Source organism: Equus caballus, chromosome 4 (assembly GCF_041296265.1).
Source record: "Equus caballus isolate H_3958 breed thoroughbred chromosome 4, TB-T2T, whole genome shotgun sequence".
Lineage (NCBI taxonomy): Eukaryota > Metazoa > Chordata > Mammalia > Perissodactyla > Equidae > Equus > Equus caballus.
This window is the reverse complement of record NC_091687.1, coordinates 111,449,438-111,463,673: the sequence shown is the minus strand read 5'-3', so window position 1 is coordinate 111,463,673 and position 14,236 is coordinate 111,449,438. Positions and strand designations below refer to the sequence as shown.

The following is a 14,236-nucleotide window of genomic DNA, read 5'->3' as shown; positions in this document are numbered from 1 at the left end:
GTGAAGCCCCCAGCGACGACGGCCATGGGGAGTGGTCAAACCCCCCACCTGTTAAGCCAGTTCTGTGGTTTGACCTCCAGTGTCCACGCGGACGCTGCAGTGGAGTGTGTCCCCGCGGGCTGGGCCCGCAGGACCAGGGGCTCCCCTCACCTGGTCGCACACTTTATTTTGAAGAGCCGGGCCCCGTCGTGAATCACCCTGGTTTGATACTGGTTCTTTCTACAGAGAGGACAGGTTTTTTTATTTGTGAACTTTTCAAAAGCCTGAAGGCATGCCTGAAGAGAAACATTTCACTTAAAATTTTATGAGCGATTACTTATAAACAACTTTTTTACTTCTAATGTAATTATAGTGTTCTTTTCTCTCATAATTATGAGACTTAGTCCAATTTAGTTTATGAAGCAAAGAAGTTTCATCAGATGTTAACACCTTCCTCATGAAACTTGCTCCAAAAGTGATACTTTACAAGAATATACATGCAGCTACATCAAAAACTCCTGCAGACAGCCCGGGTGAAGGCAGATGGCCCGTGTGTTGGGCTGCCACGCAGCTAACTCACAGGGAGGGGGTGCCACCCACTCGGATGCCCGTCACTAGCAACAGTCGGCCACACAGACATTTGTGGCTCTTGTCACATAATGTTCATGATTTTCAAAACAGGATGAACTGTACGGTAGCCTGACGTCGTATTTCTAACTGTCAACGGTGATTATGGATAAGACAAGTGGCTCTTTCTAGGAGACTGACTGACTAACAGCAGCTCCACCTCCGAGCTGCAAGGACGACGTGTGGCACGCTGTCCGAGGGCGGGGAGGCAGGGTTTACTCACCCTGTGAAACACGTGGGAACATGAAAGCAGCACCTGTGCACGGGAAGATGAAAAATGTTTGAAGTTTAAATTAGTTTAAAAGAGAAGCAGCGTAAATGCATTAATTAAAAGAAAAACTCTGAATGCTTAAAAGGTAAGTGTGTTTCTTTGAAAAATTAAGCAGATTAATAACCTCGAATTTATAATATTTAGTGCTTAAGTTTAGCACAGCACAGGTATATAATCTCAACAAGAGAAACTAGCTTAACAATCTAAACCGTCAAACACACTAATTTCTATTAGCCATTAGAATGAGCGCATCCTTAGAGAGGCCAGTTAGGAGAGAGGTGTGTTTGCGGGCAGCCCCGAGCGGGACGCAGACTGGCGGGGAGGAGGGGCAGACACCTCTGTCCAGGCCTTGGTTCAGAAACTGCACTCAGAAATGTTTTTTAAATCACAGCTTTATTGAGATATAATTCAGACATTCAGATTTAAATAGCAATGAATCCTAGACATATGAATCACTTTTTCTTTTTTAAATGCAGGGAAAGTGTGCTCAGAGGAAAGTATCATTTCTCTGTGGCACAAATTCCCCACCAAATAGTGATATTCTGGGCTGTGACAAAAGACAGAAGCTTAGACTGAATAAAGACAAACGTAGTGGTTCTTCTGGAAGGAGGAGACACGGAGGGGAGACCAGGACAGCCAGCACTGTGGGCTGAGGACACGAGGCCGTGCACAGGTGGCCCCGGAGCGAGCGCTTCGCCGCTTCCCTCTGCAGCGCTGGCCCAAGGGGAAGCACTGTCCCTGCTCAGGGATCGGACCTCGGGGAGCCAGTCTCCAACGCTCTGCGTGAGGCTGGCAGCTCATCAGACACCGGGGCCGGCTGCCTGATCTGGGTAAAACTGTCCAGCTTTCAAAGTGAACATCCCCCGCCTTCGGTCAGTCTACACTTTTCTTCTCAAATGGGAAGAATGGAAGAAAATTGGCTTAAATAGAACTCAGAAAGTTCTTAAAACCTTTCCTGGAAAACTTATTGCCAACAAGAAGCCTAAACCCAGTCATATGGTTCCTTTTTAATGATCACTGTTTAATCTAATAGCAATCTTTTGTGTGCTCATTCTTTATAATCTTTCAGAATGTTTTATCAACAGGTATTTGATGATCTATGTTGAATAACATTACACTTCTGTATATTTAAAGATCATACTTTTAAATATGCATAAATATTTGTTATTGGCAAACATTCTCTGAGATAAAAATAAATGATGAGGTGGTGGTAAACACACTAAAAATGTCCCAGAAGTTAGGATTAGATTCCAGCTGGACTGGAGCACACTTCCTGTATTGGCCTACTGTGGATCACTCGAATCGTTTTATTTCCTCATCTGTTAATGGATATAATGCCCACCTCAGAGAGACAGGAGATTGACTGAAGACCTATGAAACCATTAAATGTTGGGAAAATGCCAACTATTGCTTATAACTAAGGAAAAACCTAAACATGAGAACAATAACCAGAAATGCAAAATGAACACAAGTGTCTGTATCTATAACCAAACAAAAATACAGAACTTAGTGAGAAATTTATAAAAATCCGAATGGAAGAAATGGTGGACACGATGCATCCTGATCCCACCTCTTAGGGTAATTCAACATTTAAGTTCTCCATTCTCCAGGCTAAATATTTATAGCATAATCAAGAAGGAGCTTGCTGGGGCCAGAAGGACTCCTTGTGGCTTTATTAACTCTTGCTACACTAAAATACTAAATTATCCTAGATGATAATTCTGTGTTTAAGGTCTAAAATCTTTACGAAATACCCAGCTTTCACTATGTATGATGAGGCCCTGATAGAGTGCTGGAATATAAGTGTGTTTAAAATTACTTGTAAATTCAAATCAGTAAAGAACAAAAGTTTCATGACTATGAACTAACTTGTCAATGATGAAACTTATTAAAACAAATTAAGTTTGCGAGTTTTTGTGCCAGGGTAGTAAGCGGAGCCTGGGGTTCCCGGGCTATGAATTTTAACTATTTGCTGTGGTTTTTCAGCAAACCTCGGTGTGCCTGCTCTGTAAGAAGCATAATGCTACATACATGAGAAATCATTGTAGGGTAGCCATTAGCTCAAAAAAAAAAAAAATCCCAAGACTAGGAGTGTCCTTTCCGATCAGGAGATGATAGTTTAACGAGGCCAAGTCTGTACAGAGAACACTTGGACCCAGACTGTACGTGACACGCACCATCGTCAGTCCTACTACGGTAAAGGTTCATGAATGGAGGTTATTGAGAGATTTTACTTAAAGATTCTTCTACACATTCTTTGGAGATATTCAAGCATAGTTTTTCTTTTATGATTTCAATTCACAAAACAACTTAAAAATTCCTCTTTGCTTCCTCCCTCCCACACTGGGATCCAAATGCGTCTGTCTCCTCCCATCAGTGTCTCAACTTGCTTCTCAGCTATTTACGGCCAGTGGGATGGGAACACCCCCTTTGTACCAATTCATACTTGGGAACTGCAGCCCGGTGGCACAGCAGTTGTTTGCATGTTCTGCTTTGGCGGCCTGGGATTCGCCAGTCCGGATCCTGGGTGTGGACACGGTCCCGTTTGGCACGCCATGCTGTGGCAGGCATCCCACATATAAAGTAGAGGAAGATGGGCATGGATGTTAGCTCAGGGCCAGTCTTCCTCAGCAAAAAGAGGAGGATTGGTGGCAGATGTTAGCTCAGGGCTAAACTTGCTCAAAAAAAAAACAAAAACAAAAACCCTGTAAATTAATATCATTTGGTCAATAAATAAAACTGTTTAATGAGGGTGTTTATAGCTCTTTCTCACAAACATGATGGAAAAGAAAATGTGAGTGTCTGAGGGTCATGCAGGAGGAAGAAACTGGAAGAAGCAGTCTGGACTCAGCCCAGTTCTGAGTCTACACTAGCGAAGGCCTGCTTATATCATCTCAGGCTAACCACCTGGGGGCGAAGCGCGAATTCTTCTTTGCATATCGGGCACGGCTGCATGGAATCCCCTTGCACGATGGATCTTTGTTTCACTTTTTCCCATTCATTTGATGATAGTGGCAATGGGGGAGGTTCAAACAGGCCCAACTTCTGTGCTAAAGTTAAAACAACACAAAATATGAGTTAAAATATATTTTAGAATATGGTACTCATATATAATTTTAATGACATTATTTTGAAAACAAATATTAAAGCAAAACATTTATATCACATACAGTCAAGTCCTGCACAACGAGGTTTCAGTCAACGACGGACCGCATACACAACGGTGTTGCCATAGACTAGTACCACACAGCCTAGGTGTGCGGTAGGCTGTACCATCTAGGTTTGTGTAAGTGGCTCCATGATGTTCACACGATGACAAGATCGCCTGGCGCAGTTCTCAGAACGTGTCCCCATCATTAAGCGACACATGACTGTACCGTACTCCACCATCTATAGAATGCTACTTTTCTACGGCGCATAGAAGGCAATAGTACCTTACATATGTTTTATGTTTTTATTTACAAAGAATTCCTCATATCTTATTTCATTTTCACAATAGTTCTACAAGGCAAGCGGGACTGATACCCAATTTTACAGAAGAAAGACTGAAGAATACTAATTTTTCACAGGTATTGGCCAAAGGTCCTCATCATTGCTTCCCTGAGTTCTCTCTCAGCCTTCAGAATTGCCTCCTTCCAATGTAGCTTGTTCCTGCCACCAGTTACCTTCACAACATGGATATCAATCACGTTCTTCCTTTGCGAAAAATCTCTTATGATGTATAATTACTGTCAGGGTCAATTCCTTAATTCATCAATAGTTGAGTACCCACCACCTGTCGCCTCTGGGTCAAGCCTGGAGCTTACATTCCAGTGGGAACACTCACTCGGCCACAAGCCCAGGCAAAACACTGGTGGGGATGTAAGCCCGAGAGGAGGGCCAATGATAAAGCGTCATGCAAGGCCGTCTTCAGGGACAGAAGCAAGCGTTACATCTACGGGACAACATGAGGAAGCTGTAACAGGAACACTCCGAGTACAAAAAAGCGCTCTTGAAAACTGGAATTCTTTTTTTTTTTTTTTTGAGGAAGATTAGCCCTGAGCTATCTACTGCCAGTCCTCCTCTTTTTGCTGAGGAAGACTGGCCCTGAGCTAACATTGTGCCCATCTTCCTCCACTTTATATGTGGGACGCCTACCACAGCATGGCTTGCCAAGCGGTGCCATGTCCGCACCCGGGATCCGAACCGGCCAACCCTGGGCCACCAAGAAGCGGAACGTACGCACTTACCCGCTGCGCAACCGGGCCGGCCCCTGGAATTCTTATAGTAGAAACGTGGAAGTCAACTCAAAGACTAGAAGATGACGTTAAAGCAATCTCACAGAAAGTAGGAGAATAAAACAAAGCACGAGACGGAAAATTAAAGGAGGAGTTGAGGAGGCCTGACGTCTGAACGGACACGGTGAGGACGGAGCGGAAACATTTAAAGAAAATAGTCCCAAACATTTCCACGTGTTTCTGGTTTGACGGGCCCAGCAAGGCCGAGAGCAAAGGATTCCCGCCGAGTCGTGTCACCGTACACTCAGAACTGCAGAGAAAAAGCAGATCCTAAAAGCTTTCAGAGAGAGCAGGGAAAACAGCTGTCAAAGGGTGAGGAAGCGCATTGCATCAGACTCGTCCACAGCAACACGGACACCAGGAGGCAAGTCTTTCAAAATTCTGAGAAGAAAAAGATTCCCATAGTGCAATTCCTTATTAGCTACCAATCAAATGTGAGGGTAGAGTAAAATATCTACGTCTGTAAGCTTGGACTTTGGTCTCTTATGCACTCTGTCTCAGGAAGCTCCTGGAGGAGCAACTTCACCCAATGAGGGAGGAAACCAAGAAGGAAGCAGCTGTGCAATCGGGGAATGAGGATCTAACAGCAGGAGAGCCAAAGGCAGGCGATCCACAGGACGGACGAGGCTGTGAAGAGAGCCCGGGGTGACAGCTCTGCGCCAGCCACGTACAGAGTAACTGGTCCAGGTGGGAGAGTGATGGAAGGTTCTAGAAGGAATGTCTCCACGAAGATAAAATCAAAGGATCGCCTACAGTATTTTAATGTATTGAGAGAATATCCTTCTGGAGAAGATTTTTGGGGATGAATTATGGATCTTTTCCTACCAGTTATTAAGACATATTATAAAACTGAACTAGCATGGTGAGATACTGACACAGAAACAGTCGCCCCCGAATCACTCGCGCGGTCTCTGTGCCTCTCTCTCAGATGATGTGGAAAACCTGGCATTTGCAGAGCTGTTGCCACAAGGCAGCGAAGAAACGATGGATTATGATTTGAGGGAGCGATCTAACAACCGTTTATACCCATCGATCTTCCCAATACCAATGCAAAGTAAACCACGACGAGATCCAAGTGTGAAAGGCCAAAGTTTAAAGGTAAATACAGAAAACGAGGGGAAACCTTTGTGATCTCAGAATGGGTAAGCATTTCTTAAATCTCCCAAAGCATAAACTATAAAGGGAAAAACTGATGGGTTTAACAGTAATCAGAATGAAGATTTTATTCAGTGTAAAATAACAAACGAAGTTAAAAGACGGTGACAGACCAGGAGAAGATACTCTCACGGGCTAAGCCAACAAGAGATTAATATGCAGAGTACACAGACAACGCCAGAAAATCAGCAAGAAAAGCCAGAAAATCCGAGTGCAATATGATGTCTAGATAATAATGGAGAACATATGGTCCACCCTCATTAGTAACAAATATGCATAAAAATTTAAATAATTTTTTTCATAAAGAGCTCCCTAAAGAACGATTCATTTCCTCTCCTTTATAACCTTATTTTCCAAATTGGGAAGTTCTTCCTAATGTCTAATTTAAATCTTTCCTGCCAGGCTGGCTAGGATGAAGCTGTCTGATCACCTTCACAAACCATACGTGCACAGTGGAACACAGACACTATATTGAACGACGCTCTCCCAGGCCTCTGTGTGGTCTTGAACTACCCCATTTTCTAAACGACAGCCAGCACTGTGAGCATGTCAGAGGGAAATACTAACCTCTCGAGTGGCTGTCACTGTGGCAGGCCCGCCGGGCCTCCTGGCTCCATCACACTTGCGCTGGGACACAGCCAAACCTCTTTTCCATGTCCAGCGTCATTTAAAAATCTTTTCTATTTCTAACTTTTCAGTTTAAAATAATTGCAGACTTGCAGAAGTTTGTAAAACCAGTATAAAGCATCCTCGTGTGCCTTTCCCTCAGCTTCCCCAAGTGCTAACATCTTCCATAGCCTGGACGATGACGAGACCAGGCAGTCAGTGCTGCTCTGACACCGTCAGCCAACCCACCTTGCTCACCGGGGTCCTTCTTGTCCCACTGGGGTCGTTTCTCCTGAGGCAGATTACAGACTGCACTCGCTCGTCACGTCCCCTTTGTCCCCCGTAATCTGGGACAGTTCCTCAGTCTTTATTTGCTTCCTTGAAGACTACTGGCCAGGAATTGTGTAGAATATCCTTCAGTTTGGGTTTGTCTGTCTGACGTTTCCTCACCATTAAACTCAGATATGCATCTTGGGCAAGAATACGAGAGAAGGGGGCTGGCCCCGTGGCCGAGTGGTTAAGTTCGCGCACGCTCTGCTGCAGGCAGCCCAGTGTTTTGTTGGTTCGAACCCTGGGTGCGGACATGGTATTGCTCATCAAACCATGCTGAGGCAGCGTCCCACATGCCACAACTAGAAGGACCCACAACGAAGAATATACAACTATGTACTGGGGGGCTTTGGGGAGAAAAAGGAAAAAATAAAATCTTTGAAAAAAAGAATACGAGAGAAGAGGAGCTGCCCCTTTCTCAGAGCGTGGGGGCGGGCGGCAGACACATGATGTGGCCTCTGTCACTGGCAGTGATGGCAGCTTTGACCACTTGGTGAAGGGGCTGTTAGCCAGTGCACCACTGTAAAGCCACAATTGCCCTTGGCTGTGGGTTCGCATCTGTGGGCAGACACTGTGGGATCACGTCCACATCCGTGTGTCAGTGTGCTTTCCCCACTGATGCCAGCATCCACTGATGGCTGTCATTACTATGGTGTTTGCCAAATGGTGATTTTCTACGTCTAGTCCCTGTCTACCATATTTATTTAATTGCCATTCTACTATAAGAAAGAGCTTTTTCTTTTCCATTGTTTATTTATTTATTCAGTTATTTATTCTATCAGTGTGGATTAATGGACATTTATTTTATCCTATTTTTACTTATTCTTATTCTACCATAATTGCTATCTTTATTATCTTGCTCAAATTGTCCCCATCATCATTTTTAAACTTCGGTACATATATACCTTTCTGTAAGATTGTAAATTAAAATAAGTTCTTTCTGTACCAGAAAAGATTATCCTATTAATCTCAACGAGGTTCATTAGCTTTAACAAACCAAAGTATGAATGACGAGATGAGCATACCTAAAGTTAATGGTGGCGGTTTGGGATCAAGCACATACTCTCTTTCTGGATCTTCCGCCGCAGGGTCCCAGGTCAGTCTTTTAAGGCCAGTGTCTGTTAGTGATCTCGCACTCCCTTTCACACACTTGGTTTGGTTCTCCTTTTGCACCTTTGTCTTGGAACGGTCTGCTACTGAGAGATTTCGCAGTTGAAGATCCTGCAGAATGTGATCTTGTAAAGCAACGGCAGTGACTGCTAAGGTATCTCGTTTAGAGGAACGACCCTGGAAAGCAGGAAAAAGCCGCAGAGACAGAGCATTACGGAACGTGTCATTCAGAAGGAAGCTCGGGTCTACGCAGCCTGGCGGCGCAGCAGACCCGCCGTGACCCGAGTCGGAGCAAAGCCCATCTCACCATTTATGTTAACGACATAGCAATATCTTTTCATTTAATTAGTGAGGCCTTAATCATAATAGGAATAAATTCATTATGACCTATAAACGCTGTGCATTCCTGAACACATTCCGTTTCACTATAATTAATTTAGCCTCTAGGCAAATCTTGCCTCTATTATACTAAAGAGAATCTTGCATTTAAATATATGCTTTTTTTGGTGAAAACTTATACAGGATTAAATTGCCATGCACCTAAGAGATGCTTGCAGTAAGTACTACAGCTGAAGCAAGGTTTGCAAACTATTTCTTTATACTCTCAAATAGCTGAATTAAAATATACTCATGAGTAAAACAACGTGTATGTTTTCAGGAAGGTGTGTGTACCTTATTTTTTAACATGCCGAATCAGGAAAAGTTCTTGCTTGGCTACGTCAAATTACGTCATCACGTCACACCACACTCTAATTCTTCTCCTGTAAAAAGAGTCAACAGAAAGTCAGAGTCAGAGCGGACAGAAGACTCTGACGAGGTCTCTGGGAAGATGAAGGACCCCGGTGACAGCGCAGGGTGGGGCGGCCGGCGGCACCAAGGCCGGCGCGCTGCCTGGAAGGGAAGCAGTCCCGCCGAGCAGCCCCGCCCGCACGCAGCGCACCGGCCAGCTGGGGGGAACGTATCACCGCGAATGAGAACAGTCCACTGCTGGACGTCGTGACACACGCAAGAACGACGAAATCTCAGAGTGCACGCGTCGAGTCGCGAGTGAACACCCCCCAAAGACACGAGACGACTGGGACCGGAGCGCCGGGTAGAGGGGCGCGGCGAGCCGCTCACGGGGACCAGGAGAGCAACGGCACGGCGTCAGGAGCTCCGCGGGCGCGTTCGCTCTTCTGGGGAGAAAGGAGCAGCAAGGGGCTGGCGTGCAGGCGCGCCTGGGGGGCCTCCGCCGGCCCAGAGCACGGGGTAGAGAACACGGCAGCAGACCAACCGGGTTCCAGCCTTGCACCCTGCTGCTGGGCAAGACGCTTCGCAGGCCTGAGTCCCCTTACAACAGGTGTAACAGTACACCCTGCGGGGCTGTGGGGAGGGTTACAGAAGGCCGCCTTTGTGAGGTGTCTAAGATGGATCCGCTCACACACAAGATACTCCGTAAATGGCCATTCTTGCCCCTTCCCTTCGAAGCTGGTGGAAGCATTTGGAATTGGCCCTTTTAGTTTTTAGACAAGAGTATATTTTATGAAGACAAGAGTCCAAAATATACTGGAATGGGGAGAAAGAGTAAGTTATTGAAGTAATCTTGGAAATAGTATTGAGGGCCTAATTGTAAGACAAGAAAGGAATTAATCAAAAATATATTTCTCAGGATCAACCCATGCATTAAACTAGTCCAGGAGAATAAACTTACTAAGGAGCGAGTGTAGACCAGAAAAGGAAGGACAGTGGGAACAAACCAACGAGACCTCGGGGCTTAGGAGCTGCTAAGACCCTTTAGGAGCCAGAGGGTAGTCTGTACTGCGACCTTCCCCTGGTCGCTTTCCGTTCTGGCATCAAGAGACGCATGAGAGAAGCTTCCATCCAACATCTCTCACAACAGCCTAGGCTGGAGAAGGGCTGGAAGGTCACTAGCAGGATCTCCTACTTCCACAGTGCCTATAACCTGGCAGAACAGCTGGCTAGCCGCTCTACCGTTTCATCTCAGGTGTCCACACGGCAGGCCACGGTGAGTAACAGTGCTGACCCTAAACAAAAAGACAGCCAGTTACTTCTCGAGCAAAAATGGGTTTATTTGGGATCAACAAAGAATTGCAGCTGGGGTTCTGCAACCACGGTGAGGAACCTGCACGTGTGGGGCCGCGAGGCGAGGAGGAACTCCGGAGGGAAGAGGAAAGTCCACCGGAGGACAGGAGAGTTGATGCCGGGTGGCTTTTCATTCTTTGGCTGAGTTCTTGGTCAAGAAGAGGAAGTCTTTCGTCCTGTTGGGGGGCTCCCCCTTCCGGCCTCCCAACCCCATTTTAATGAGGTTCTGTTTACTCATTTTCACAGTATCAAGATAAGACCTGCCCCTGGTATGTCCTATAGTATCACTATTTCAGAGTTGGAAACTGTTCAAATATTTAGTCCAGCTCCATCTTATAAATGAGAAAACACAGCGGGACATTAGTGACTCCTTCAAGATGATATAATGCGTCTGTGGAATGGCAGGGTTAGAAACTTCATCCTTGTCCCGTATTAAGAACTGAAATTAATAGGAATGTACTTTCTTTGTAAATTCCATTATTAACAACTAGTTAAAAGAGGTCGTGATTGGTAACAAAAAATATCATTGTGGAGCCAAAGTAATTAGTTATCAATTTGTCTAAGTGACTTTAAACTAATTAATGAACATGCTAATTAAACACACACACGAGCAACATACAATTTTTAAAATATAGCTCGACACAGTGTCTTCTTATCTCTCATAACTTATGAATTCCTTGTTTGCACATTTTTGACGAGATTCCACCTAGGATGGCCAGAAGCACACAAACAGATGGAAAATTATATTCTTAAAGTTCTCTGTCAAACCTTCAACCATACCTTCGGACTGGGCTCCCTTTAGTAACGGTAGTGTTAGGTTTAAAAACTACCCATTTCAGACACCTTGAGCGTTTTTGGGCCCTCCCAAGAAACAGGAATTAAGTAGGCTATGTGGGGGGGAGGCGGGACTGGAGGACCGCCCCACGCACGCTGTCATCACTGCGGGCGCTCCACAGCACCCCCCTCCCCGCCCCTCCTCCCTACCCCTGCCCCACGGGACGTCCCCTCCCGCCCCTCCTCCTACCCCTGCCCCACGGGACGTCCCCTCCCGCCCCTCCTCCTACCCCTGCCCCACGGGACGTCCCCTCCCGCCCCTCCTCCTACCCCTGCCCCACGGGACGTCCCCTCCCGCCCCTCCTCCTACCCCTGCCCCACGGGACGTCCCCTCCCCGTCCCTCCTCCCTACCCCTGCCCCACGGGACGTCCCCTCCCGCCCCTCCTCCTACCCCTGCCCCACGGGACGTCCCCTCCCGCCCCTCCTCCTACCCCTGCCCCACGGGACGTCCCCTCCCGCCCCTCCTCCTACCCCTGCCCCACGGGACGTCCCCTCCCGCCCCTCCTCCTACCCCTGCCCCACGGGACGTCCCCTCCCGCCCCTCCTCCTACCCCTGCCCCACGGGACGTCCCCTCCCGCCCCTCCTCCTACCCCTGCCCCACGGGACGTCGCCCTCCCCGCCCCTCCTCCTACCCCTGCCCCACGGGACGTCCCCTCCCGCCCCTCCTCCTACCCCTGCCCCACGGGACGTCGCCCTCCCCGTCCCTCCTCCTACCCCTGCCCCACGGGACGTCCCCTCCCGCCCCTCCTCCTACCCCTGCCCCACGGGACGTCGCCCTCCCCGCCCCTCCTCCTACCCCTGCCCCACGGGACGTCCCCTCCCGTTCCTCCTTCCTACCCCTGCCCCACGGGACGTCCCCTCCTGTTCCTCCTCCTACCCCTGCCCCACGGGACGTCCCCTCCTGTTCCTCCTCCCTACCTGTGCCCGGGCGGTACAGACCACCGCCCTCGGTGCACTCAACGCTGCGGTTGCCCCTGCCTCGAGGCAGTTCGTCGTTGCCTAGCAACCGCCGCCGCGCCGGTCACTCCCCAGTGCGCATGCTCAACCGCTCAGCTCCGCCCCGCGCTCGGCGCGAGGTTGCGGTCGCCAGCGGCGGCTCTGCCCCATTGCGCATGCTCGCTGGCCCCGCTTCGCGCACAGTACCGCTGTCTCAGTTGCCGGGGCGGCACTCCCACAGTGCGCATGCTCCCGGGCTGCGCCCCGCGCACGGCGGCACCGCGCATGCTCTTGGTGAGGGGCCGTGGTGCGGCTGGCGGGTTCAAGCATCCCGGGCCGCGACAGGCCCCGCCGCGCTGTCTTGGGCGGTGTGCGTATCACAGCCCGGCGGTTTCTTCTTGAGCCTCGCGCTCGGCGGCCACTGAGCTGCTTAGATCTCTGCCTTCCAGCACATTCGACAGAATTTCAGCCGTCCTCATTCAAATATCTTTTCTGCCTGCCGCCCCAACCCTCCCTGGTTAGGCTTATATCGGACTTCTTGATATGTAGATACGTATCAGAGCTCACTGATGCTCTGTGCACCTTTAAGTTTGCTGTTCCTCTCATTTTGGGTAATTTCTATTCCTATGCCTCCAAGTTTGCTCACCTTTTCTTGCAGTATTTAGTGCCATCTCGAGGGATTTTCATCCCCGGAAGTCGAGAGCCGGTCTTTACGTCTTCGTCCCTCTGGTGATGCACCCATGCTGGGGCTCTCCTCCAGCTCCTGAGAACGTGGAATCCGTTTATACCCGCAGTCCTTATATACTTGCCCATTAATAGTCTGCCTCTTTCCGTTGATTCCTTTTTCTTCTCGTTATGGGTTGTGTTTTCCTGCTGCTTTGTGTGCCTGGTCGTATTTGACTGGATGCCAGACACTGAATTTTATGTTCTTGGGCGCTGGATTTTCATTTCGAGCTTTGTGGGTGACACAGGTAAGTCACCTGGAAACAGTTTGTTCCCTTTAGCCCTGGGCTACCTTGTTTCCACTACCTGAGCGAAACCCCTGGAAGTGCTTTACCCAGTGCCCACGTGTTAGGAGCTGCCTCCGCGCTGGCTGTAGGGCTGTTCCGGCCTGTGTGAGCTCTGAGGGCTGTTCAGGCCCCATCACTGGTTGGTTCCCCAGCTGTGGGTGGTTTCCTTGCAGGCCTACCCCCGTCAAATCTCAGGTACAGACCCAAGACGGGTCTTCTCCAGGTCTCCGGAGCTCTCCGTCTGAGGGTCTTTCCTCTCTGGCGTTCCGTCGTCGCCTCCTAGAATTCTTTCCTCTGTATCATCCTCAAATAAGACTGCTGTCCCCTGTTTTGGTTGTAGCACCAAAACTCTCCTGACTCACTTTGTTTCCCTTGTCTTAAGGATCACAGTTCTGCGCTGCCTGCTGTCGTGTCTGAAAACCATTGTTTCGTATGTTCTGTCTGATTTTTTAGTTGTTTGAGGTGAGAGCTGAAATCTAATCCCTGACACTCCATCATGCCCAGAAGCAGAAATCAATAGAGATTTTTCTTTTTTAATGTCAGTGACTCAACTGTGCTATTTAAACTTATGTTTGTCCTTTATTGAAATAAAGTTCAGCTGAAAGTGCAAAGAAAACATACAAAATGCAAATGGTCTTTTTTTTTTTTTTAACTTCCCCGAAAGTGAGGTCTAAAGAAATTACTGACTTAAGTTGATTGAAACTTGATCATTGATCAAAGCTAGTCAGAAAGTCACAGTGCCCTGGCCACAGAGACTTAGCTGGGATGGGTGTATGACCTAGCGAGGCCCATCACGTGGACTCAGTCTGTTTGTGGGAGCTCCTGGAAAATTCCTGTAATTCTACTGAATGTAGAAACAAGGAAGGACGTGAAGCTGCAGCTGTGCGGCTGTCTTGGCTTCACAAGGTGAGAGCCTGAAGCTGTTGAGGGCCATCCCACAACCTTAGAAGGAGGATTGTACAGGAAATGGCAGAGGTTTGGACAGAGTCCAAGCCCCAGTGATGTAGTTGAAGCCCT

General features: G+C 48.1%; 1 protein-coding gene across 4 annotated transcripts in view; it reads right to left on the bottom strand.

Annotated features, from left to right (window-relative positions):
* RNF32 (ring finger protein 32) overlaps positions 1–13,584 on the bottom strand; it is a 44,666-nt gene extending 31,082 nt beyond the window's left edge. For 3 of the 4 annotated variants that reach the window (XM_023640106.2, XM_023640105.2, XM_014739392.3), the window contains exons 1-6: positions 12,192–13,584; positions 9,028–9,116; positions 8,271–8,532; positions 3,785–3,927; positions 830–862; positions 151–275 (exon numbers count right to left, since the gene is read on the bottom strand). In XM_023640106.2, coding sequence (XP_023495874.2) covers positions 151–275; positions 830–862; positions 3,785–3,927; positions 8,271–8,532; positions 9,028–9,042 — 578 coding nt within the window. In that variant the 5' untranslated portion in view covers positions 9,043–9,116; positions 12,192–13,584. Of the gene's footprint in view, positions 1–150; positions 276–829; positions 863–3,784; positions 3,928–8,270; positions 8,533–9,027; positions 9,117–10,045; positions 10,380–12,191 lie in introns of all 4 variants that reach the window. The other variant, XM_070266120.1, reaches the window with a different exon arrangement.
* Positions 13,585–14,236: the final 652 nt, after the last annotated feature.